General features: G+C 42.7%; 1 protein-coding gene across 1 annotated transcript in view; it reads right to left on the reverse strand.

Annotated features, from left to right (window-relative positions):
- WWC2 (WW and C2 domain containing 2) overlaps positions 1 to 26,082 on the reverse strand; it is a 148,076-nt gene that overhangs the window by 41,251 nt on the left and 80,743 nt on the right. The window contains exons 2-8 of the mRNA XM_082608391.1: positions 20,871 to 20,980; positions 16,966 to 17,169; positions 16,148 to 16,224; positions 11,098 to 11,177; positions 6,102 to 6,231; positions 2,898 to 3,044; positions 1,782 to 1,855 (exon numbers count right to left, since the gene is read on the reverse strand). Coding sequence (XP_082464517.1) covers positions 1,782 to 1,855; positions 2,898 to 3,044; positions 6,102 to 6,231; positions 11,098 to 11,177; positions 16,148 to 16,224; positions 16,966 to 17,169; positions 20,871 to 20,980 — 822 coding nt within the window. The remainder of the gene's footprint in view (positions 1 to 1,781; positions 1,856 to 2,897; positions 3,045 to 6,101; positions 6,232 to 11,097; positions 11,178 to 16,147; positions 16,225 to 16,965; positions 17,170 to 20,870; positions 20,981 to 26,082) is intronic.

A 26,082-nucleotide genomic window follows, 5' to 3' on the forward strand; every position in this document is an offset into this window, starting at 1 on the left:
GCGTTTTCAACATATGCATAAACCCTTGAGACTTACCTTCTTGTCAGAATCGCTAGTAACTTTAAAATAAAACCCCGAATGGTAATAGAACAGCAATGCAACCAAATGGGAAAGAACTAATGTCTTAAGTTTTGATGCGACTGAATTAACCTATTGAGCTGACAGCAACGGTGCAGTGAGGAAAGAACAGCACCTATTACTTGTGGGATCAGCCGTTAGGTAGGTCTTGGAGTTTATTTGGAAATAGTTTTCTGGGCAAGAAACCATGAAGGTTTCCGGGAACACCTAGGAAGAGAAGTGCTGTGTAAGCTCCACATGGAGCCAAAGTAAAGCAGAAGCTCAAGCTGGCCCAAGGGAAGTTGAGTCAAACCCCAAGGACCCCGGGGCATGAGGCCTGGCTCCCCAAGATTAACTCTGAGTTATGGCCATTCTCCTTCAGAAAACCAGACACCAGAAAACCAGATCCTGGCTTTGTTTACGTCAGAACCTAGGAGTTCTGGCAGCTCAGGAACTGGCGTGCTTATAGCCAGAGGGCCCCAAACAGGCTTCCACATCACTGGGCCACAAAAGCACAAAGCAATTCTCAGTCCTTACTGAGGGCAAAGCAACAGCCTGGCATGTGAGAAGCAGACAATACAGTAAACAAAATGTTTCCTACCCTCAAGCCATTTATAATCTACCTGGGAAATTTTATAGGCATTAAAATTAGCCGAGTGCAATGCTGCTCGGAGAGACTAAGTGACTTGCTCAAGCTCCCAGGGTTAATGATTTATGGAACAAAGCTTAGGGTTCTTTCAGTAAATCAAAGAACCAAGTAATATTAATATTAGTAACAGAGGCTACCCAGAGGCAAATATTGTATTTAGGCAGATCAAATAACGACTCTGTTAAAGCCAGACAACCTCTAAGTTGTGACTTTTTAAATTCTCATCATCACCAGTAATAATGGATATATTTCAGTATCCATCTTATGGGCTTCCCTGTGGTGGGAAGCCACGATGCTCCAGCATGTTCTCAGCCGAACTGTTCATAGTCACGATAATGCAGGTTTGTCACCCAATGCCTTCCTAAATAATAAAACAGCAGCATTTTTACACTCTTAAAAGGAAAATAATGAAATGTATCAGTATGACCCTCTCTCTCAGAACCAATTCAGTTCCTACATTATGAAAACCAGCTGAGTCTGTCACCGAGGCAAGGACAGAGGAGTCTCCCGGGCCTTCCCCAGCAGAGTCACAAGGTAAGAAAAAGGTATCGAGGCAGGGATGAAGAAGAGTTGAGAGGGTCAAGGAGGGAAACACTCCCTGAAGTGAGTGACACAGCAGACACCTCAGCATCCCCCCGGACATCAGCAGGGGGTCTTCCCTTCAAAGCCAAGGAAGATGCTTGAAGCTATTTACCTTCAAACTCCTCAGCTGCTACCCAGCCCTGCACCTGAGCCACTGTATCACATTTCTATCTGAGAAAACAACCTCCTCACTTTTAATTGTGAGTAAGAAAGTACCGTACAAGCTCAAAGCTTCTTCCTTCCAGAATGAAGGGGAAAGTTTCATTCCCGCCCTTCTCATTAATTCTCCTTGTTCTTCAGCTTTCGGGGGAGGGGACCCCATAACCCTTATATTCTAAGATCTGAAGGGCGACCTTGGTAAGAACGGTGGTGAGCGCCCAGCAGACGTCCCTACGTGAGTAAAGATGAATTCTGGAAAAGGAAACCTGGGTGAGCCAGCTGACTACCCACTGACCGCTACCCACTGACCGCTCCCCAGCTCCCCTGCGGTTACCTTCTTTTGGCTTCTTCATACTGGAGGCTCAGCCTGACCTTTTCAGCCAAATTTGATCTACTTCTCACTCCGATCTAGTAAAAAACAAAAGGGAAAAAAGTCAATTAACTCTGCTAAGGAATGAAGTAAACTGCTTTTGTTTCTAGGAAGTGCAAGTAATTGCAAAGCTAAAGAAGATGGTACTGAAATGGGGAGCACCAGTTTGAACAGGCACTTACTTTATAGCCTCAGGAGGGACAAAACATTTCTTTTTAATTCAAGCTTGTCTGTTTTTCAAAGACTTTAACGTCCTTTCTCCACACATTAAATTCAAGATAAAAAATATCAGGTGAATGTTTCTGGTATCTAAGAGTTTATGAAGGGTGTACCGGTCAATAAAATTTATGAACTGGAACTAATGTCCTTGTCTCTATGAGCCAAAATTTCCATCATCTAACTTTCAAATGCATAAACATAAAATAAATGACTTCGAAAATTAATTTTTTAAACAGGTAAGCCCTACTGTTGATCTCTACCTGTTTTACTTTCATAGCACAGAATTCAAAGACGCATAGAGAATACAAAAATAACTGGAACTTATTGAAAAGTCAGTATCTACTAATGGTGTCCCAAAAGGTAGAATACAAACTGGTAATAATATTCAAGCCACATTAAATATTTTCAAATGCCAGGTATAAACCACCAATCAAATGTTTTAATATAATCAAGTTCAGATTTATAAAAACAATTTTTTGGGTTAGTTTTTAAAGGCATATATTTGTTTCTCATTAGCCTTAATGTTTATTTGGAAGGACCTTAATTTCTAAGACTCTAAACTTAATAGGAAAAACTCAAATTTTCATGTGTCTCTCGCCTTTCAATAGAGTCTCTGAATAAATACAGTCTGAGAAAGTTTGAACAAAGCTATTCATATGGACAAATTCTGATATGCTTTGGCACCGAGGCAGAAAAGATAAGGCTAAGAGTTTTAAATCCAATCTTATGAGTATGAAATGCTGAATGCACACAGCTGGAATTCGCACCACCTTCCTGGCCCCTGTTCCATTTGCCATCGGTATTGTAATCAGGGCCCGTCAGGACAGTGCCGGGGCCAACCCTTCCACATGGATAACTTACGTCCCCGGAAATGCTTGTTTGTGACCCGGCATCCAGGGTCTGTCTGGAGAGAGATAAATGAGAGTTCACAGGACTGGATCTCAAGTCTGGCTCAGATCTGCCAATGCTCTGGTCCAAGTGAAACCGCTCCTGCAGCTTAGCAAGGCTCTGTTCAGGAAATACAAAGTACTTCATGAAGCCGAACATTTAAGAGCGCGAAACTTCCCCACCAGGTAAAATTAAGTCGAAAGAGCTAATCTCAATGGAAAAAACAACTACTTTATCTTAGTAGGTACTTATCACTTTAAATTCTTGAAAAAAATAAGAGAATATAATTTTTGCACATACACACAGGACTTTGAAAATATGTAAGGTCATATTAAACAGGTTATCTTATCTTTCCCAAGACAGCCTGGGAATTATTCACCCTGTGACTAGTGGCATCTTTATATTTAATACATTCATTTCTTATTTTTAAAATTCTGTTAAAAAGAAGTCTATTTTAATAAGAACTACCCACTTTATGCAGTAGGAATTATGGAAGCATAGGATACCTATAACACAATCTCATTTAGATAAAGCAGGCAAACTTCCTACTTAGTTATGCCATTTGATATGTGGATAGGATCCAAGAGATTATTTAGCTCACATAGATTAGAGATTAGGAAATGGAGGCCCAGAAGCCACAGTCCATCAGTACCTGCGGTGATGTTTGGTTTGGGAAAGTGCCTAATTACAAGTGAACACGACTGGTGTCGGCACCCAGGTTTTAATAGAGTGAGTTTACTTTAGAGGGAGGATGTGAGTCAGTGAGAATATTAAAAAGGAAAAAATTTAAATTGCTACCAAAGAACCCCCGTACAAAACACTAATTAAAATGTAAGAAGCTCATTATCAATGTTAAGAAGAGCCAGGATTTAATACTGATATTTAAAATTCTCATGATAAGAAATCAGAAATATCAGAGATCTGATATTTGTTTTTTACCTAACCTTCTCTATTTTCTTTCAAAGGCATATTTATACAAAATGTATATGCATGAGGGATAAAACTTAAATGGTCACATCAAATAATATATTACAGAAAAGAACGAAGAAACCTCTTAGGGACTTTGGACAAGTCTTTTCTATTTTTTCATGTGAACGGTGAAAAGACGTATATTTTTCAAACCTATGACCATGCACTCAATCAACTTAGTAGGTCATGACTAGTATGTTTTTAAATGAAATAGAAGAGACTAGAAAGTAAAATCAAAGTATATTACTAGTATTAAAAGCAGGCATATTTCTGTGAAATTTGGTGTGTGTATCTATGGTTAAAGACAGTTGTATCACTGGGTTTTGATGTAAAATATACGTATTTCTTACTCTGGGTCACAGCCAAAGAGGTTTAAAGAAGATTAGAAGATAACTAATGTCCCTTTCTGCTCTACTGGTGATTCCTGTATTTATTTATTTTTTTATTTATTTTATTATATTTTTGCATTATGTGGGCCTCTCACTCTTGTGGCCTCTCCCGTTGCGGAGCACAGGCTCCGGACGCGCAGGCTCAGCGGCCATGGCTAACGGGCCCAGCCGCTCCGCAGCATGTGGGATCTTCCCAGACCGGGGCACGAACCCGTGTCCCCTGCATCGGCAGGCGGACTCTCAACCACTGCGCCACCAGGGAAGCCCAGATTCCTGTATTTATTAATTATTTTTTATATTTTAGTAATTAAAAAGGAATCTAATTTTTAAATTTAATGTGGCCTATGTATAAATCCAAAGTTTACAGAAAGAATCAAAGAGGACCTGAAATTGCTAAATTATGAGGTTCCAATTTAACTCTGTTCAAGTTCCATTAACTTTTTTCAAAGGACTTATTTTGTGCTTTTCAGGAATGACTGATTTAATTGGCAGGATCATTGTAGAGCAACAACAGAAAGTACATCCAAGTGAAGTTCTGTACGTGTTACACAGACGTTAGAACCGCATATTCTAGAGCAAGACTGCCTGGGTTTGAACCTCTGTGCTGCCACTCACCTGCTGTGTGACTTTAACCAAGTAACAACTTCTCCGCCCTGCTGTTTTCTTGTCTACAGGTTGAGGATAATAACAGAGCCTATCTTTAGGCTGTTGTGAGAATTAAATGAAGTATTTCTATGCAAGGCAGGCAGAAGACTGCCTGGCACCGAGTCAGTATTTTGAGTCAGTCTTTTCTATTTGATCTCTTCTTGCAAGTTATTTCAGAATTCCCCAAATGCAAAATTATATGGGTTCAAGAATATTCACCCACATTCAACCAGCGTTTTGGAAACTGACATGAAGTAGCTGAATCTGGTATTTAAATGCAGAGGTTCTGTTTACCATGGGCTCTAACATTTTTTGAAAGACACAGACTAAATCCTCACCCAGCTAGGTAAAGAACTCCAAATATCTGAAATATTACAAAGACTTCTCAGTGCTTGTGATAATTATGAGAGGGAAGGGAGGGAAGAGGAGGAAGAGATATCTCTTAAAAAAACTTGACTGTATCTGCTAAATATAGATACTCAACGTGCAGAATATTGATCGCTGAATGGTTGTTTTCTCTACACATAAGGCTGGGTCACTGGAGCTCAGACCCATAAGGTGAGAAGTGTACAGGTATAACGAGGGGGTCTACTGCCATTAGCATCTCTCCCAGGATGACTATACAGATGTCCCCCAGCTGGGTCAGCGTTCTCCCTGCCACCCCCAGCTAGCACCTCGGAATCCCCTGGGGTGGGGAGTAGCTTTTCTAAGTTCCTCACACCCCTTCCCCCTCTCCTCAAGGCATCTCATCTACTTACTGACAGCAGGTGACATACTCTTTCTGTATCCTGGGCTGAGGATCACTGAGTTAGATAACCCTGCTTATCAGGGCGCCACATGAAGTTTGCAGTGAGTTACAGGGTGCACAAAGATGCTAATCTCCTTAGATGGGCTCCAGGACCCAGCAGCCCCTGTCTCAAAGGTCATCCAAAGTCTGCCTTCAAATAAGCATATCAGAACCTTGGAACCGATCTGTTTTCTTCCAAGGCAGGCGGCTGGCTCAGTGCCTATAACAATCTCCTACGGGACCAAATTCCGTATGGATGGGGCAGAAATGGGGTTTGTGTGGTCGTAAAGGGCCTTCCAGACTCTGACGGAGAACTTCTGCCTCAAGGAAAATTTCTGAGGCCCAAGAAGGTAGCAGTGTGACTTGAAAAAATGTTCCATCACATACCTGCATCAGATCTTGTTTTTCTTTTTCTCCTGAGCTAATAGCCTTTCTGATAGACTTCAGTTCAGTTAGGATGGCTTTGGCTTCACTAAGTTCATAGCCACTCTGGCCTCCAGACATTTTTTTATCAATTCTGTTAAAAGAAGAAAGGAAAAAAGAAAAATCAAAGAATGACCGAATGTACAAGTTAAAGAGATAGGAATTGGGTTTGGGGTTGTCTTAGTTGGCTGATTTTTTTTTTTTTTTTTTTTTTTTTTTTGCGGTACGCGGGCCTCTCGCTGCTGTGGCCTCTCCCGTTGCGGAGCACAGGCTCCGGATGCGCAGGCTCAGCGGCCATGGCTCACGGGCCCAGCCGCTCCGTGGCATGTGGGATCTTCCCGGACTGGGACACGAACCCGTGTCCCCTGCATCGGCAGGCGGACTGCGCCACCAGGGAAGCCCAGTTGGCTGATTTTTACTACTTGACTCACACACATGAGTTTCAAGCTGATGGTCTTTCCTTTCTCTTCTGATCACTTGGAGCTGAGAGCCCTTCCATCCCCCATTTCATCCCCCAGTCCACTGTAATCACCTTCAGGCTCAGGCTTTTTGCTTTCGGTCTGTTTGGGTGATGCCACTGCTGGCTGAACTCAAACCTCATCTCATGCTGATCCTGACAAAGGTTAAGGACACGGGGAAGCAGGACAGAAATGCCAATAAACTGGGCGAGCACAGGAACCTCAGGATTCATCACTGTCACCTAATTTTACATGCTGCGATGTGTGTGCAAAACCTAGCACAGTGCCTACAGCTTGGTGATCTTTAATAAAGGGTAGTGATTTTTATTTATACTAGTGAGTATCCTGTAATATTTGGATTGCTTGGTTAGTTTCTTATTTCTTTTTAGATATATGAAATGTATTCTTTTTTTACGACAGTTATGAGTCTAAATAAATTGCTCGCCTTGCTGAATGAGTTCAAGTCTAGGAACAAGGGGGCGGCAGATGTGTTCATTTGTCCACTGACGTTGAATAAAGAGCTCCCCGATGAGCTTATTTACTGCCCCTGCAGATCTGCTCCCCAAATGTCCTTACAGTTCACAGGGTCACCCTGTGTCAGAGGATTTCATGTAACCTAATCTTTGTGGTCGAAGGGCCCAACCAAATTACCTAATTAAAAAAAAAACGGTTCAACATTTTCTTCACCATCACCCTCCTGGTTCTCCCCACCACCTATGCTGCCTGGGACTCACTAGGAAAGAGCCTGGGCTTCCCTTCAGGGACACATGCCACATCTCTGCCCATCAGCCAACAACGCTATTACACGCGTTCTCAGACATATCCTCGTCTTATTCACAGACTCTCCAGAGTTATGGCGCCTATTAAATCACAGAAAACTGGCTCTGACCTAATTTGGTTTAAAACACTTAATAATTTGTACTTATTTCAACATGAAGGGCATAGTCTCAAAAGTAAAAAAAAAAACTAACACAATTATTATCTTATTCACTCTTCCAAAGTTTACCCAAACAAGTGCAGTTTGTAGATAACTTGATAACTAAAATGGTACTTGCAGATAACAAGTACCATTTTAGAAAACATTTTATGATGCTGAACAAATAAGTAAAGTCTTAAAGAACCTAACAGAATAAAATTAATTTTATCATAAGGTCATTCTATAAAAAAGTATAACCAATGAAGTCACTGAATTAAACATATACACGTGCGTGTGCACACACATACACAGAGTATTTGTGATGGGAAGGGACCTTAGAGATTACCTAGTCATGTTTCTTCCAGAAGAAACTGAGACCAGAAAGTCTATGCAAATTTAGCTTCTAAATTGCATAAACACTTAGCTAAGTAGCACAACTGTCCTCAACATGAAAGACTTAGGCTTGGGGCTCTTATGACTATTACATTTAGAATATTTGATAAGAACCCCAGAAGTAGTTTGAATATTGGTTGATTATATTTATTTCAGGAGGGCTTTATCAATGAGATTGTTGACATTCTTAAGTACTATATCTACTCACTTAGTTGAGCCAAAAAGCTTATTTTAATAAGAAAAAGAATCTGTGAGATTTCATGAAACAGCTAGTAATATAGGTATCTCAAACTGTCAAAGGCAGTTTCTAAAGCCCAAGTAATTTCTTCCGATTTGTATAAAACCTTCAGAATTTAATAATAAAACAAATCTTTAATTCAGAAATCAACCTTGACATTTGAAAATAAAAGCCAGTGAGCAGTTTTCAGAAATAAACTTTAATATTTAAAAATAAAAGCAGGGCTACTTCAAGACTGCTAATTTAAATTTCAGAGACTTTTAAAAATAGATGAGAATTTCTCGGACAGCCACTGCTCAATGAAATGTTAAATACGACAAGAACCAACTCCATGCAGCATTCGCCATGGAACCCCTTTTGGTCTTTCTTTCCCTTTTTCTGAACCTTTCGACTTTACTTTAACTATTGCTTTTGCCCTCTACCTCCACGTTTTTCCTTTTTCTCCTCCACTTTTCATCTCCCCCTTTTTTCTCTCTTTTGACCCTAACTGACCATAAAATAAAATGTCAGCATAAGTTGCTGACTTTTTTAAAAAACAAAGTATGTACTGTGCTTTTTGTTCTTGAGAAATACAATTTTACTTTCATCCCTTAAAAATTAAAGAAAATTTCTTTTTGGTTTCTGGGTACCCTATAGTTAATTTTTCCCCTATATCTTACCATTTGCATGCCTTCCCTGGAAAATGTGTACCCCCTGAGCCAAACTTTCATAGATTCTGTATATACTCTTGGCTTGCTGGGTGTTTCAGCATTTTCCATTTTCCAATTCTGAGTGAACACTGGAGGTGGCAAAGCGGAAATATGCTTCTCTTCCTGGCATCCACCTACACATAAGCTACACTATCGCTTGGGCCAAAGTCAACTTTGGGACCACAGTCTGAAATGAATAACGTAAAGAATAAAACTACATTCATTCATCCAGCATAAACTATTGCATCAAGTAAAACAAAAACCGGGGTTTAAATTACATCATAATTCCAGATTCCACAAAATTATTCCATTTTATTGTGAATAAGTGAAAAGTTACAGAATCCTGCAGTGGGATTCTGTATAAATCTTTTCCTGAAATATATTTTGTCATAACTCAAATAAAAAGTCCCCTTATAGTACCAGGAATGCGGTTTCTTGAAAAGTATGGTCTCTGGGTTCAATCAATTATTATTCAATCTTCTAGTAGTATGGTGTTGAACATCTGGATGAAAACAGCTTTATTTTGTCTATAGCTTTATTTTGATCTACAGGAGGAATCTGATGTTAGATATCCTATCTTTCTGCTCTTGGTTCAGCGGATTAGAATCACTGCAAGAGAAAGCCTGAACTTCTACAACAAATGTCTATTGTTTTCTTGTGGAATGTTATTGACAGATTCTTAAACATGCCTTGGATTCCTATAAAAATTGCTTGCAAGCAAACTGCTTTGAAACAATACAGCATTGTTACATCAATATAACAAAAACAGCAAGTTTGGCTAACCTTTAATCCCAGTGGTGAATGAGTTATAATTTCATGTGCCTTAAAAGTATGCAACGTGTGGCTAAATGCTTCGTGGTGCTCCCACCACAAAGACCTCCGTTATGCTGATGTACAACTGACTAAAGAATACATTTAGGTGATTTCAGGTCTGCTGAGTTTTTCGGGGCACGCTGCAACCAGCTGAGGTTCTCTGAACAGGGCTGGACCTGAGAACCACATGGGGGTCTCACAGAATATGACTTGGGGTGGAGACAAGACACAGGGATTTTTAAGAGCTCCACAGATTATTCCAATATGCAGTCAGGTTAGAGAACCACCAGGATGGGAGCATCTGGAAGAATATCATGGTCATGATCACATGAGGTGAGTGTCAAAACCAAAACTGATCCAGTAAACCAAATGTCTGAGATGAAAGTCATGTGGCTGGTGGTCAAGAGGAGTGACTGGGGTCCCGAAATAGAACTCGTCAACCAAACATACAGAACAATCAGCTTATGTGGCCTGGCCAGCGAACACGTGGGATCTTTAACGGGGTAATGCCTTGCTGCCTTGGATACTGCTAAGGGAGACAAGGAAGAACATGAGACCCGCCGATCAGGGAAGCCGCTATGAATCCTGCATTGCTACTGGGGGCACTGAACCGGGCAGCAAGGAGGAGGGAAGAGAAAAGTAGCTGGATGCCTTTCAAGGGATGATGTCTTCAACCCTCCCTGTGGTTGTGTGCTGGATGAACCATCGCTGCTTCCCTGCATCGGAGACCCTGGGGTAGGCACTGCGGGAGCTGGAAGGTCTCGGTGTGCCTACGGGGGTTCAGTTAGGCTGGGCCTCGTCAGCAGAAGAGCAGTGGCTTCCAGGGGCTGGGAATGGGGCAGGGATTTCCAGATCCTGCTACCTTCCGTCATCTCCATTCTCATTTGACCCAGCTCAAGCTGGAGCCAGGGTCCAGCAGACTTCAGCACGGAGCAGGAAAGGGCAGAGGGAACAGGGGAGCCGAGGCACTCACTCAGCTCCTCTGCAGACACCCCTGACCGGCTCCCTGAGATCAGACAGCATTAGGTCCCCCTGGGGCTGCCAGAGGCGGACAGGCCCCGAGCCCGGGGCTCGGCGGGCGCAGGCTCACAGAGCCCACCCAGCCTCCGGAGAGAAGGGGGAGGCCCTTCCTGGGCTCGATCTCCTGGCTCCGCCTCAGACTGAGAGCAGGCTGGCGGGCCCAGAGACGAAGCTAAGTTTCTCACTTTGGTTTCCTCGGATCTCCAAAGATTAGTGAACATTTCACACCTATTCAAAGTGTATAGATTTTCCCAAGTTTTTTTGTTTTGTTCTTCAATTGATTGCTTTTGTGTTTTTTTTGGTGCAGAGCTTTGCACTTTGCATTTTACTTCTCTTTGAGAAAACCCTTATGTAATCTATACTTCTATTTTTTTTGTATTGGTTCAGAGGCTTTGGATTATTCGACAGTCAGTTTCAGTATTTTCATACTCACTGTTTCAAGGTTGCAAAGCCTTGTTCTTTATAGAGCAGTTCTTGCTTCATCTGGGACAGTTCTCGCTTCAGCTTTTTCACCTTTTGTGAGAAACCAATGTAAATATGAATGTTTGTAAATAAGCAGCAACACAGTTTAAAAAGGTAATCTATTAGTAAACATTAAACACATAAACACAGCCACTAGTTTGACATTTACTTGACTAGTTTCTCCTGGACGTAAGTTCTATGGAAGGCAGATTATCAGTGATGTGCATTAATTACTACTCAAGTTTCCTCTCATCATCGGATGTAGCAACATCGCTGTGAGCCGGACATCACGATCGTCTGCGCTCTGTGACAAACAGCCACTACAGGGGCAGGCAGGACAGTCAGCCAGGGTCTCTCGGGCTCTGTGCTTGCCCTTCCTCCTGACTCTCCAGGACCCCTGGCCACCCCTCTGTTCCCCAAACAGGCCAGGCTGTTCCAGCCTCAGGGCTTCGGCACGTGCTGTTCCCTCGGCTAAAAGGCCCTTCCCTCAGCTCTTCGCTAGGTGACTCCCTGTCACTCAGCCTCAGCTCCATGTTACCTTTGCAAACAGCACTTCTCTGGCCACTGCACCCAGGCCATTGGTCTGTTTTGTTTAGTTCGCAGCATTTTCCAGGAGCTGGAATTGTCTTTGTACTTGTTTCCTGTCTGTTCCCCATGGGAAAGTAAGCAGCCTCACCCAGCTGTATCCCAAGCTTGTAAAATAAAACCAGGTGAACAGCAGGGGATCAATAAATATTTGTTGTCAAACTGATAAAAATCGTTCTTTTCCTGTTATCTTTGGTAATAAGAATAATAAAATTTGGCAGGTCAGGAAAATGGCACAAGCCTGGTTCAGTCACAAACTGAAGGTATTCTCATGGGTGTCAGAAACTTATTTCCATATAGTGAGTTATAGCCTTAAGTTTTTGTTTGTTTGTTTGTTTGTTTGTTTTGGTTTTTTTGAGGTATGCGGGCCTCTTATTGTTGTGGCCTCTCCCGTTGTGGAGCACAGGCTCCGGACGCGCAGGTCCAGTGACCATGGCTCACAGGCCCAGCCCCTCTGCGGCATGTGGGATCTTCCCGGACCGGGGCACGAACCCGTGTCCCCTGCATCGGCAGGCAGACTCTCAACCACTGCGCTACCAGGGAAGCCCAGCCTTAAGTTGTAAGCACATCCTGTTGTATAGTTATTTCCATGTGTTTTGCACTTTTACTTCCTATTTATTCTACCCATTCCACAAACATCTATTGATTCTGCGCAATGTGTCAAGTCCTGGGTCTGAAAGTGTGAATGAAACAGACCTAATCTTTGCCCTTATGCCTCTTACAGGACAACGAGGGAGCCTGATATGGAGCAAATAACTGTCCAACGAAATAAATCTTTCCAGCTGCCACAGGTGATATAAAAGAAAAGCACAGGATACTTCACGATCTAAAAGGGGGACGGGACCTAATTTAGTCCGAGGGGTTGAGGAGATAAGAGGGTTCGTGGACTTCACTGATAGAAGGGGTCCCCACAGGGTAGAGCCTGTGGACAAACCCTAAACTGTGGGAGGAGAAACTCAGCAAGTCTCTGGGATTTAAAGAATGCCGCCACTGCTGGATTACAGAGGTGGTGTGTGGAATGGGGTGAGAATGGAAAAGGAGGCCTGATTACATGGAACCTGAAGCCATGCTGAGGATTTCTAAATCTCCTCCTAAGAACAATTAGAATCAAGGAGGGGTTGTAAAGTATGAGCTGCTTTATGCTTCTGAAAGATCACTGTGGAGACTCTATGGTGCTTGGACCAGAGGGGCCCAAAGGGGCCATCCTGCCTGGCACGCGGGCCGTGCTATAGGAAAAATCTATTTTAGAGGTAGAATCAACAGGACTTGGTGATGGACTCAAGGTGGAGGGTGAGGGAGAAGATATGTCAAAGATCACTTCCAAAATCCTGGGTATGTGAAGGTGATTTCCTGGGGAGGGGGAAAGATAAAGGGTTTTCTGTAAGACATTTATTTTTCTGACACCCATGGCACTTCAAGGCAAGTGGAATATGTGGACTTGAAGTGTCTAGACTAGAGATGTAAAATAAAGAGTCACTGACATAAGGATGCTATTTTAAATGCACGAGAATAAATGAGATCAACTAGAGAGTGTGTACGGAGAAGGGAAGGCAGCTCAGGAACACCTCGGGCACCTGCATTGCTCACAGGTCAACGAGAGAAAGAGACAAAGTACACTGCGAAGCAGAGGCCAGAGAAGTCAGAGGAAAACAGAGAGCATCGTGGAACAGACGGGAAAAAAGTAAACCGGGGGACAAGGCCCTATGAGGAACCAAATGACAAGGACAAGGGCTGTTGTGACACATTTGTAGACCATGAGGCACAATATTTTGGATACAGTAATGTTCAATAATTTATCTGTTAAGTTAATCTGAAGGCTTAACAGTTTGTGCCCTAAGGCACTTACATTTTATTAGGGAGAAGGAAATAGAAAGAATTGTGTTGCAAGGCCCAATTCATAACTAAAAGAGAGGTACAAACAATGCTACTGGAACCCAGAGGAGGGGAGGACTACTTAGGCCAGGGGAGGAGGGCTGCCCTCAGAGAGGAGGATCTTGAAGGTGCTTTAATATTCATGCATAGCAACAAGCTCACTCACAGCGTCCAGTAAAGACATTTCAGTTTTAGTATCAGACTATCATCATGTCAGGAGCCATCAGTAACAGAGAGCTCATTCCACATGTAATTCTACTTCTGACAGCACTCTCAAAAGCTTTTTACCAAAAAGACTAACATTTTTATTTAAAAATAACAACAGAAATCCAAAAATCAATAGTAACTGGGCTGAAACCTGTCTCTACCTTTGAAAACACGGTTGACAAAAAAGACACAACAATGGTACTATCAGGCCCTCTTGGAACAACTGAATTAAAACCATTAGTGTATCTCATGGTCATAAAACAGCACTCCATTTAAAATCATTGGGGCTGCGATGACATACCCATTTGCTTTCTTTCAAAAATGGTCATTGTAAATTTAACTTTTGACAATTCAGACTCTTCTCTGCTTAAGTGACGTGAGATTTTATGGTATGTTGGGTGACAATGATAAAGGAGGCTAACACCTGTGTTTTCTTCCACATTATTTACTTCACCTACAGTTGGCTGAAAGGCACTGCTTTTATTTTGGGGAGTCTTCTGAGTGGATTACCTGAATGATTTTCAGCTGCCAAATATCAATGTGCATTTTATTTTGTTAAGGATGAAAAAGTTTGATTCTATTATAATGATAAGTGAAAACAGATACTACTATTTCCAACCCAACATTATTTCTGATTGTTTCTGGTTTTAAGAGTTTGGTCTTAACGGTTCAACACCCTTTCTTCTCAGAGAACCATTTGGCATCGTTAGCTATTGGAGGATCACTGTTTCTACTCTCATTCTCCAACCCACCTTCAGATGTAGGACAAAGAACATGAAAACAAATGTCCTTAGATCCCAGCTAAGGGTTACGCTAATGCTGATTTGCCCACTTAGCACAGTGTGGACTCTACTTGGAGGCAACAGTGAGAACTAAAATGCCAAGCACTTCAGGTATTCCAGGCACTGTGCTTTCAACCCTCACAACTACTCTAGTAGATGGATACAGTTTTAATTCTTATTTTACAGATGAGGAATCTCAGACCTAAAGAGAAAAGTAAGTAATCTGCTGAAGGTTACCCTGCTACTAAGCAGCAGAGAGTGGTCTAGAACCCAGGAGAATGTTTTAAAACTACAGTTATAAAAGTTTTAGTTATTAATGGCATGATAATATATATAAGATCAAAGACAAACTAGAACTGTAGCAAAATGACCTAAATAAAACCTATGGCCCTTATTCTACCTTAGAAACGTCAGTATTCTTTTTTTTTTTTTTTTGAGGTACACGGGCCTCTCACCGTTGCGGAGCACAGGCTCCGGACGCGCAGGCTCAGCGGCCATGGCTCACGGGCCCAGCCGCTCCGTGGCATGTGGGCTCTTCCCGGACCGGGGCATGAACCCGCGTCCCCTGCATCAGCAGGCGGACTCTCAACCACTGCACCACCAGGGAAGCCCTATGTATATTTTTTGACATGGCAATTCCACTCCTAGGTGCATAACCAACAAAAATGTGTACATCTGTACACCCAAAGACATGTATAGTAGACACGTACACTAAGGCATAATTTTTAATTACCAGCAATTCGAATAAACTCTAATGTACATCGACAGTAGAAGAAATAAAGAATTCATGGTATCTATATGAAAGTGGACTGCTTTACAGCAATAAAAGCGAATGTAGATGAATCTCAAAATGTTGAACAAAAGAAACCATCAGTAATCCATGGGGTAGCATTCCAGTTTCACAAAGTTCAAAGCAGGCAGAAAATCAACTTAAGAGTACTGCCAATAAAGGTCACCTAGTGTCACCTTTAGGGAGAAGGATGATGATGAGGGGATACCATGGGGGCTTCTGGGGTCATGGCAATAATCTCTTTCATGACCTATGTATTGGTTGCATGAGTTTGTTTACTTGGTGAACAGTCTGTAAGACTCCAAAAATCAAGGGTAAACAAGCTGTGACCTTAACAGCAGTGTGGTCAAAAAGATTTAGGGTAAAGATCAGCAAACAACCCATGAGGAAGTGTGAGGCACTAGGAAAATCTGACCTAGAAAAGGAAGTGATGTGGTGATGTGAACCGTGGGCATCTTGAAATATCAGGTTGTCTGATGAAAGAGCAGCTAGGCTCAACTCTGGACGTGTATTTCAGCACAATAAGGAAAAGTAAGTTTTCCAGACTCAAATTTTGATGCAGTTTACTAACTGCAAATAATAAAACTGCCCAGAAAAGGAGCACACTCCCTCTCAATAGAAAGAATAATCTCAATCACTCACATGTTCTAACAAAAGCAGAAAGACTACCCATTGAGGAAAACTGAAAGGGTTCCTGCGCTGAATGGAGAGGGCGGATGACCACAAAGGCCCCTTCCAGATTCTAGGCATACGTTCCACAAAGAACCACAATAAAAAAGTCTTACCCTTAATCGCGTAGTGGAGATCTCAGCTTTTAAGATATCAGGGTCATATTTAGTACTGGATGAAGATCCTGAGAATACTTTCAAAGGGAAAAAAGAAAAAACAAAAAGTAACTTGTACAAGTTGCATAACTAGTTGTCAACTTGGAATTTACAAACTCTAAAAACAACAAGATTTACATGCTTCTGTGGATACTTACTTAACTTTATAACTCCTTTACTGTCATTCATCAGACACCTAAATATAAAAAGTCATCTTCAAACCTTTATAATTTTTTTCAAGAAAAAGGAATGTTATAAAGACCCCAGTGCCTCATTTTCCTCTGAATTTTATATCTATGGATAACATCTTAGAGAATCTTATTGCAGACCCAGTTTATCAGAGCTTTGCATTATCCAGAAACTTGTAATTTAAGTAGCACTTCTGGGCCCATCACAGATGCTTCTTTAAACAAGGCCAGCTCAGAGAGAGGTCGGTCAACTCAGGTGTTCAACAGAAACTTCATTCTAGTTAATAGCTCCAGTTTTAGTTTAGTCCCACTGCAAACATTGTACAAGAGTAGCACAAGGGCCAAATTACTTGCCCTGATCTGAAAAGGTAAACATGAATCCCCCAGTGAGGAGACTTTTATCTGGAATGGGGTCGAGGGGTTTTACTGAGAAATCTGATGTGTGCCCTCAGCCTCACGTGGCTCTGAGGGACTCTTCCTGCCCGGGAAGGAACAGGACTCAGAACAAAGTCCCACAGAAACCCAAGTGGCCTTCTATTACCTACTACTTGGTCCCCATTTCTCAGGTCTGAACAGCCACGCTGTACTTACAGCTGGTGCGAGAACTCGACTTTTCCTTGTAGGCGTCATTTAACCGGACGTATTCATCCAGGGCCAGGGCCAGCCTTTGCTCTTTCACGTGGTACAGCTCCTTCTGCGTCCTGAGGGCATCCTGAGCCACGGACAGATAGTCCTTGAGCATTTTCTCCTGTTCCCCCCTCCATTGTTTCCTTGGATCTTCGATCTGTGTGGTTTCTGAAAGTATATTAGGTGGGTTATTTTTCAGAATTTAATGATTTTTTTTTTTTTTTTTTTTTTTTGCGCGGTACGCAGGCCTCTCACTGTTGTGGCCTCTCCCGCTGCGGAGCACAGGCTCCGGACGCGCAGGCTCAGCGGCCATGACTCACGGGCCCAGCCGCTCTGCGGCATGTGGGATCTTCCCGGACCGGGGCACGAACCCACGTCCCCTGCATCGGCAGGCGGACTCTCAACCACTGCGCCACCAGGGAAGCTCTGTTGCCTGTTTTTAAATTGGTTTGTTTGTCCTTTTAATGTTGATTTCCAGGAGTTCTTATACATCCTGTCTATGGATATATAAGATATGTGTACAATGAACATTCATCTGTGATATTGTGTGTATCAGTAGTATATTCCTTAAAAATACCGTGAGTAAAAGATTCCGTTCACAAATTGAACACACACTCCATTTACATGAAATTCTAGAACAGGCAAAGCTAAGGTGTGATGATAGAAATCAAAACAATTTGCAGCAGTGGGGAGGGGGTGACTGGCAAGGGGCAGGAGAGAACTTTCTGGGGGTGGGGTGAGAATATCTTGTATCTTGATTGGCTGGCAACTACAAAGGCGTATACATTTGTCAAAATTCATTGAAATAAGTACTTAAAATCTGTGCATTTTCTTATATGTAAATAAGACCTTAATTACTAAAAGACAAAAAAGTTAAGGTACAACTCTGACCCTATCAAAAAGTGATTTGCGGGCTTCCCTGGTGGTGCAGTGGTTGAGAGTCCCCCTGCCAATGCAGGGGACGCGGGTTCGTGCCCTGGTCCAGGAAGATCCCACGTGCCGCGGAGCGGCTGGTCCTGTGAGCCATGGCCGCTGGGCCTGTGCGTCCGGAGCCTGTGCTCCGCAACGAGAGAGGCCACAACAGTGAGAGGCCGGCGTACCGCAAAAAAAAAAAAAAAAAAAGTGATTTGCTTCTGGTTGTAGTGATACTATCAAAACCTTACAAACAGTACTTCATAATTACCTTCTAGTTAGTTACAAACACCCCCATCAATATCTACACCCTGACTCCGCACACACAGCCACTAAAAGGTGAATTCTATCACAAAACACTTAGGGCCTAAAATAACTATCACTGTCAAGGCCAAAACTTTTACTTCTAGATATTTAACAGTGTTACACGGAAATAGTATTAAACAGCCAAGCAGTCTTAATTTCATTTTTTTTATTGAAATAAGGAGAAAATAATGCTGAAACTATACAATGTCAAGACACAATATATGTGTAGACCAGCTGTTAAGAGAAGATAATACAATTTGCTCCCTAACTACTTCATAGGAATGTCTTTAAGATTAATGAGATAACGAACCAGATCCCTTTTAGTGGGAAAACTACTTGCTGTGGGTAGTTGGGGCACTTTAGGGCACAGTAAATCCATCAGGTCACTGGGGTACCATTACTGTACCAAAGCAAAATGCGAGACTTAAATATTTATGTTCTGATAGTCAAGTGTTGTTTTTTTTTGTTTTGTTTTGTTTTTTTGCGGTATGTGGGCCTCTCACTGTTGTGGCCTCTCCCGTTGCGGAGCACAGGCTCCGGATGCTCAGGCTCAGCGGCCATGGCTCACGGGCCTAGCCGCTCCGCGGCATGTGCTATCTTTCCGGACCGGGGCACGAACCCGTGTCCCCTGCATCGGCAGGTGGGCTCTCAACCACTGCGCCACCAGGGAAGCCCGGGAGAAATTTTTAAAACCAGAAAATAACTGGTCAAGATACTACCTAGGAGAGAAGGATGGGACATAGAAGTTATTAAGCAGGGTCTTGGGGGTTGAGGTGGGTGATTCAGAAGAACACCTCTTCCCCTGAGGAAAAGCAGAGAGCCCTGGAGGTGGGTTTAGAAGCTGAAGAGACCGCTGGCAGTGGGAGGGAAGTTGAGCTAATTCATTTTCTCATTTTGGTGCCAAGAGAACTTATTTCCATTGAATCAGGAGAGGAAGGTTTGTTTCTGGTTCCCTAAATATTATTTAAGGAAAAAAAGCTAAGCTTTTATCCATATAAAATAAGTATAAAAGTGAGATTTAAATAACCATATGTCTGTTCGTTGAAAAACTGACTTACTACCTCCAAGACCTTGCTCCTTTCAAACCCTCTATCTCACCTACCTGTGAGAATTAGACAATTTCACAGCCCTTGAACCTATTCCACCACAACTAAGCTACTCACACTGTTACCTGTACGCCCCCCGCCCCAAGGCGTAAGCAACACTCAGCACGCCAGGCTTCTCAAGAGTCAGCTTCTCTGGCTCCCTGGCTGCCTCCGGGTGGGGTGAGCCTTTTATTATCCGTGCTTGGTGGTCTTCCAGGCAAAGCACCCCCTTTCAGTGTAAATTACTGGAAGTGAGTCCTTCATCTCAACTCCCTTTCACTGAAGCCTCACACTAGATCACGTGGAGGCACACATGCAGCCTTCCCACCCAACTGGCTGTCTGCCCCATGGCCTTCGGCCTCTGCAGACTTCAGAGTGGAGCAGCCCAGTCACTTCTGGAAACCCTCCCAGTCATGCTGGGAAAGGAGTATTTGCACAGGTAAAGAAAGATACTGACAGGGAATCTGTGCAAGGATACTTTCACAAATGCGATACGCGACGTGAACCTATTTCACATATTTCACATTCTTAGATTTCTAAGAGATCTCTGCTATAAACATGGGCTTTTTGTGCCTCTCACAATCTTTATCATGTATCTAGACAAGGGCAGCTGCAAGCCATCACTCGTAAATGAACATCAAATAAAACACTTTTCTATAATGATATTATTCCTGAAGATATTAACGAGTACTTATTAAATAAAATTTTAATGTAACGATAGACCTAAGAATATTAAGATAATGGAGTATAAATTCATTATGCATTCCTAAGAACCTATAAAAATAAAATAATTATTTTTAAGTGAAATAAGTAAAATGAATATCAGTGAGTATTACATTCGACCATCTGAATACATTTTTTATAGGGGTGGCTAGAGGGCTAAACAGAAATATAAACACATACACAATATGAACAAACATACAAAAAAATACTACTTCAAGTACGTGTTTTAAAAAGTGGTTTCCAGCCACAGGGATCCTCTGCCTTAGGCTCACCATGACAGGGATGTGACAGCCCTAAACGCTATTACAGTGAGAGGTGCCCCCCTTCCAACCACAAAGAAATCAGGAAACAGAAACGAGACGAGGTTCTGGTCTTTTCGCCACAGCTACAGCTGTGTCTTCCAGAGTCGCTGGTGAGTGTCAAGCCCTCCCTGGACCCCACCGGAACACACGCAGCTGCGCCATTAGACCAGGCTGCACCCGTGCCCGCCTCTTTCCATGGCAAGGACAAGAAAGGGGGACCCCCACCCTGAAGGCCCAGTGGCCACGGAAAGAAGAGACAGACAGCTCATGGTCTCCCCAGGCCCTAGACGTGCGCTGAAGAAAACTCACGCCCTGACAGGCAGGCAGACAGACAGGCAGACCAGACCCCTTTCTCCCTCTCTGCCCCCACCAGCCTAACTCTACACACGTGCCCCAACTTCCAAAATGGACATTTCAGTTAAATATTAGTCACTAGAAAGCGGGGGTTTTAAATAAAGAAATTCACTTTGTAAAACGTTTACTCTTTTGTAGGACTCTAGATTTTCCGATATGCTTGCTCGTACCAAAGAGGAAAACTTACTGTTTATGTGATCGATGTAGTAGACACCAATCTGAGGGTCAAACCCGGCTTCCCAGCCCCACGGGAGCTCATCACCAACACAGTCAGCGAACGACAAGGGCTTCGTTAGCCTGTAACAAACCAGAATCAAGGTACAGGTGATTCTTTCCGTCCTGCCGCATGTGTTTAAATCCAGCACCCTCCCCACGTGCTAAGTGGCCAGGCTGCGTTTCCTTTTTGCTCTTGATTGTCTCTAGAGTTTGCACTACTGTGTTTGAAATCCTTAAAGAAAAAAACAACAGGGCTGAAATGCAGAGATGAATATCCAAAAAAGTAGCAGCAAGTCATAATACCATTTGGAAAGTTCACAGCTTAAGATTGGGAGACAAATCTGTACAATAAATAAATAAGGCCATCTTAAATCAGGGAGAATGCCAAGCTGAGGGTCAGGAGGGCTGGAATCTAGCTTGAGCTCGGCAGCTAAATAGCCATCTCAGTGAAAAGAAAAGTTTGTCCCAGGACTCGAGCACCAGCATCGTGGAATCATCATATCAGTACCTCTAAGACAAGATATGCATCAGGCTACACTAACTTCAGATTTGGACGCTCTTCTATATATTAACTCACCTGCAAGGTGCACAGAGAGCTCTCCTTGAGAGGAGAGACAATAGATCTTATTTTTATACTTATATTTTTATACCTGTACTTAATAGTCTCTCAACAAAATATTTAACGGAATCAAACACACAAAGTATTTCTATTATATCAATGTGATCTCACCTTTTGAAACTGCCTTAAGCTTTCTCTTTAAGCCTTAAAACGAATCGGGAAACTAGTTACCTAAGCAGAGTACAGGTTTCAGAGTTAATTATGGGTTGATTTTCTCTCTCCCTTCCTTCATTTTCGCATCTGAGACTTTCCCTGGCTGTTAAAGCAGCTGCAGGCAGGCCAGCACCACAGACTGGTGACCGCCCTGCTGTGGGGTGGCCAACTTCAGGTGACATCTCTGCTAATTTAATGCACTGGCATCGCCAGTACAGTTCCTACATATGAAATCACCTGGAGTCTCCGTGATCCATGCTAGTGAATATCAATGATTTCATAGCGCAACTGAAATACAGGTCATTCCCAGAATCACACCACTCATCAGAACAATGAACTATGTCATGTACCCTTCAGGACGCTGGGAGCAAAACATGAAAAGGAGGGAAACCCTTTCTTCCCAGGTGTGGCCTGCCAACAGCCCTCCTCCAAGGACGTAAAACACCAAGGGATGAAAGAAAGAAGTGTCTCCTTTTCTCTCAACCTTCCCTAAGCATGAAATCCGCTTCTGGAGACGGCTGCAGGGATCCTGGCCTTCACGAGCACCGGCTGACAGACAGTCACCACACTGACTCACTGTGAGACCTCCTGACTGGGCAGCTCTCTCTACCTCAGTTTCCTTCTCTTCATTTTAAGTGGTGATCACACCCCCTATCTTCTCCCTGCAATTTAACTACCTGCTAAGATTAATGGGAGGGTGAAAAGGGATTAACTCAGAAAAGTGTCTAGGACATGGTTAAGCAGTCAGTAAATGTTAGTGACTATGAATCCAAGCATCACATGTGGATTCTCTCTTTTACTCTCCAGAGGAACCAAGCCTGGGAGCACAACACACAACAGTGTTTCTCAAAGTCTGGTCCTCACGACCAGCAGCGTCCACATCTGGGAACTGGTTAGAAACAAATCCTTGGGCCCTCTAGTATAGCATATGCCTACAGAATCGGAAACTCTAGGGCCCAGCAATGTATGTTTAATCGAGCTTTCCAGGTAATTCTAGAGAATTTGGCTCAGAAGTTAAGAACTTGAAATCTGAGATCAAAGGGACCTGGATTCAAATGCTTGTTCTGCCATCTTACAACATGGGGCAGGTTATTAACCCTAAAGGCCCCTGTTTTCCAATCTATTATTTTTAAAAAGGTAGGGACTGGGGGAGATCATGAAGCTTAAATGAGAACCAAACGGCGTAATGCCTGATAAGTGGAAGCTTCCACATGCAGTAGGCGAGCGAAATGAATCTCAGACATGTTAAGCAATGCATCCAAATATGGTAATTTGCCATATTCGCTTTGCAAACCTGGAGTCGATTTGAACTTAATCTGAGTCCAAAAACTGGCTCTTAGGATTATGCTCAAATCCCACTTTATATCATAAAAACTGGGCAGGAAAATTGAGTTTTCTTTTGACAAAGGAATTAGACACTATGTACATCAAAACCCCCCTGGGGGGCTTCCCTGGTGGCGCAGTGGTTGAGAGTCCGCCTGCCGATGCAGGGGACACGGGTTCATGCCCCGGTCTGGGAAGATCCCACATGCCGCGGAGCGGCTGGGCCCGTGAGCCATGGCTGCTGAGCCTGCGCGTCCGGAGCCTGTGCTTCGCAACAGGAGAGGCCACAACAATGAGAGGCCCACATACCGCAAAAAAAAAAAAAAAAAAAAAAAAACCCTGGGACTTCCCTGGTGGTGCAGTGGTTAAAGAATCCGCCTGCCAATGCAGGGAACATGGGTTCCATCCCTGGTCTGGGAAGATCCCACATGCCGCAACTAAGCCCGTGCGCCACAACTACTGAGCCTGCGCTCTAGAGCCCATGAGCCACAACTACTGAAGCCCGCGCACCTAGAGCCCGTGCTCTGCAACAAGAGAAGCCACCGCAATGTGAAGCCCACGCACTGCAACGAAGAGTAGCCCCCGCTCGCCGCAACTAGAGAAAGCCCGCACGCAGCAATGAAGACCCAATGCAGCCAAAAATAAATAAATAAATTTATTTTTAAAAACCCTCCCCACACCATGGAAAGTGGCCTTGTCTTCATACTCTGTCTGTAAGACTGAGCTTCGACCATCTGATTAGACAAAAGCCCCTTGCGTATCATTCTGCTTGACGATTCTCTTTCCTTAAACTCCTCTATCTCTGCTGTCTAAAAGGCACATGAACCCTAAAGAAATAAAGAAGAAGGAGACATGGAAATGGTACGTATAAATGACAAAAGAGAGACATTACACAAGTTTTGTCCTGGCACCAAAGCAACATGTTTAAGCATGAGTATGATATGAATATACTTATTACTTTTAGAATTAGAAGTCAAAAAAGTTTCAGAACACGCACTATGATTACAAGTTATGGTAACTGGATTACACTTGGAAATAATCCATCTTTTCCTGTTTATTGTTCAACAGATAATAAGCATTTTATTAACTGTCACTGTTCTAACACTAGAATTACATCTATAAGTGAACTCAGTTTAAAATTCAGGCGTTTCCCGTATGGACACCAAGGTGGGGAGAGTGGTGAGGTGGTGGTGGTGTGAATTAGGAGATTGGGATTGACATATATACACTAATATGTATAAAATAGATAACTAATAAGAACCTGCTGTATAAAACATTAAAAAAAAAATTCAAAAATTAAAAAAAAATTCAGATGTTTCCATTCCTGGAATTTTAACATAAGAGCTTCCTTGCAGTGTTACTGCAAAAATCAATATAATACTGTATTTTCTGTATCTGGATAAATACAGATCTTTTCTCCACAGCCTATCAATAAGTAAAACCATTAAATACATATTTATAAATTTCAGATTTTTAATTCTTATCCAAATTATAAAACATAAATAGAATAACATTCTCAGATACCAAACAAAATGAATCACTCAAATATACTGCTATCCTGATAAAGAAAACATATTACTATGATATACTAAGAAGTAACATGAAACAAAAAGAAATAACAGATGTATTCCAAAATTAGAAACAAACATGACTTAGAACAAATACGGTGAGCAGAAATGTTGATTAGCTTCTAAATTCCTTCCTCTTGTTTTGCATAAGGAATCTCTGAAACAGTCAGTCTTCCCTTGATGTTAAGGAAGTAAAAAATGGACGGAGTTTGTTGGTTCCCCACAAAGGAGCAACAGCATGCAGAAAGCCTGAAATTATGGACCTTCTTTATGCGGAATTCCAGAGATTACTCTTTGCTTAAAAAACAGTCTTCCTTTGCACCGTGACTAATGTGAAGAAAATGGCAATTTACTGCAGCGCTTTGCCACAGTTTACATACAAAATGTGAACTTTGCAAGGTATTTCCTCTCCTTGTGGGCATTATATCATTCTTTTATACAACCCGTCATTTAGTATTTATTGTCAGGCCACGGATCCCTGTCCTGTGACATGAGATGCCACACACAGATGAATTGACTCTTCCCAATTACACGACGGTGAATACTGCTGTGTGTTCAAGCACACATCCAGAAACGATGACTTTGTGCTAACTGCAACCGAGTTTATGCTTATTGCACTAAACGAAATGGCACTTGACAGAGAAAACCATTTTCAGGTTAATAAAACTCTTGCCACGGTTCCAGCCTCCCAAATGTACAGTTTAGCTTGAATGTTAAAGGTCTGAAGAGTTATTTTTCCTTCACAGCATCTGCTGCTGCCGTCGTTTCACTGAAGCTCAAGGCAGAGTTCGCATCGTCGACTAGGTCTCTGATCGCTACAGAACCGGCCCACACAAACCCGCCTGAATTGCTCCAAGAGAACGGGGAAGGAATTCAAGATGAGATTCACAAGTTGAATTTCACAGGGAGGGTAGAATACCAGAAATCTCTCCATAGTTCTGAGAGAATTTTAATTTATAATGTTGCTGATTAGTCCCCTAAAAACAACTTCTTATCTGCTTCCATCACTATTCTAGGCAGGGAAACCGGCCACGCAAAGGAAGAAAATGAGGGGAATGCCAGGGATCAGTGAACAGACGCAGCAGGAAGAAACCGGCTTTTAAGAATACAAACCTCTTCAAAGGAGGGTAACGCAGTTAGTTCTGGGTCTTTGGGGAAATTCGCTTAAGTTCTTCTCAAAGGGTCACACTAGACAGGAGAGAACTGCCAGATAGGTAGGCCTGGACCTGGGGCAATGGGTCAGGCAGGAGACTGCTGCCCTGGGTTTGAACGGCTCATGCAGGGTTACTAGGTGGTAAGTGGCTTCTAACCGGGCTCATTTCTTTAGACTAAGTCCATCATGTCCTCTTGGACCTCCTTGCGCTCAGACAGGTCTCCTCTACGTGGGCTCTAGATCTGGTCTTCCTACAGTTTATACCCACTGGAGCCAACGAGCATCAGTTTAATCCCTCTTCCACGTGATGGGCTTTCAAATATTTAAACACAACCATCTTGTTTCCCAAGTCGGCTCGCCTGGAACC

This window comes from Mesoplodon mirus (assembly GCF_964341445.2).
Source record: "Mesoplodon mirus genome assembly, chromosome: 20".
Taxonomy (NCBI): domain Eukaryota; kingdom Metazoa; phylum Chordata; class Mammalia; order Artiodactyla; family Ziphiidae; genus Mesoplodon; species Mesoplodon mirus.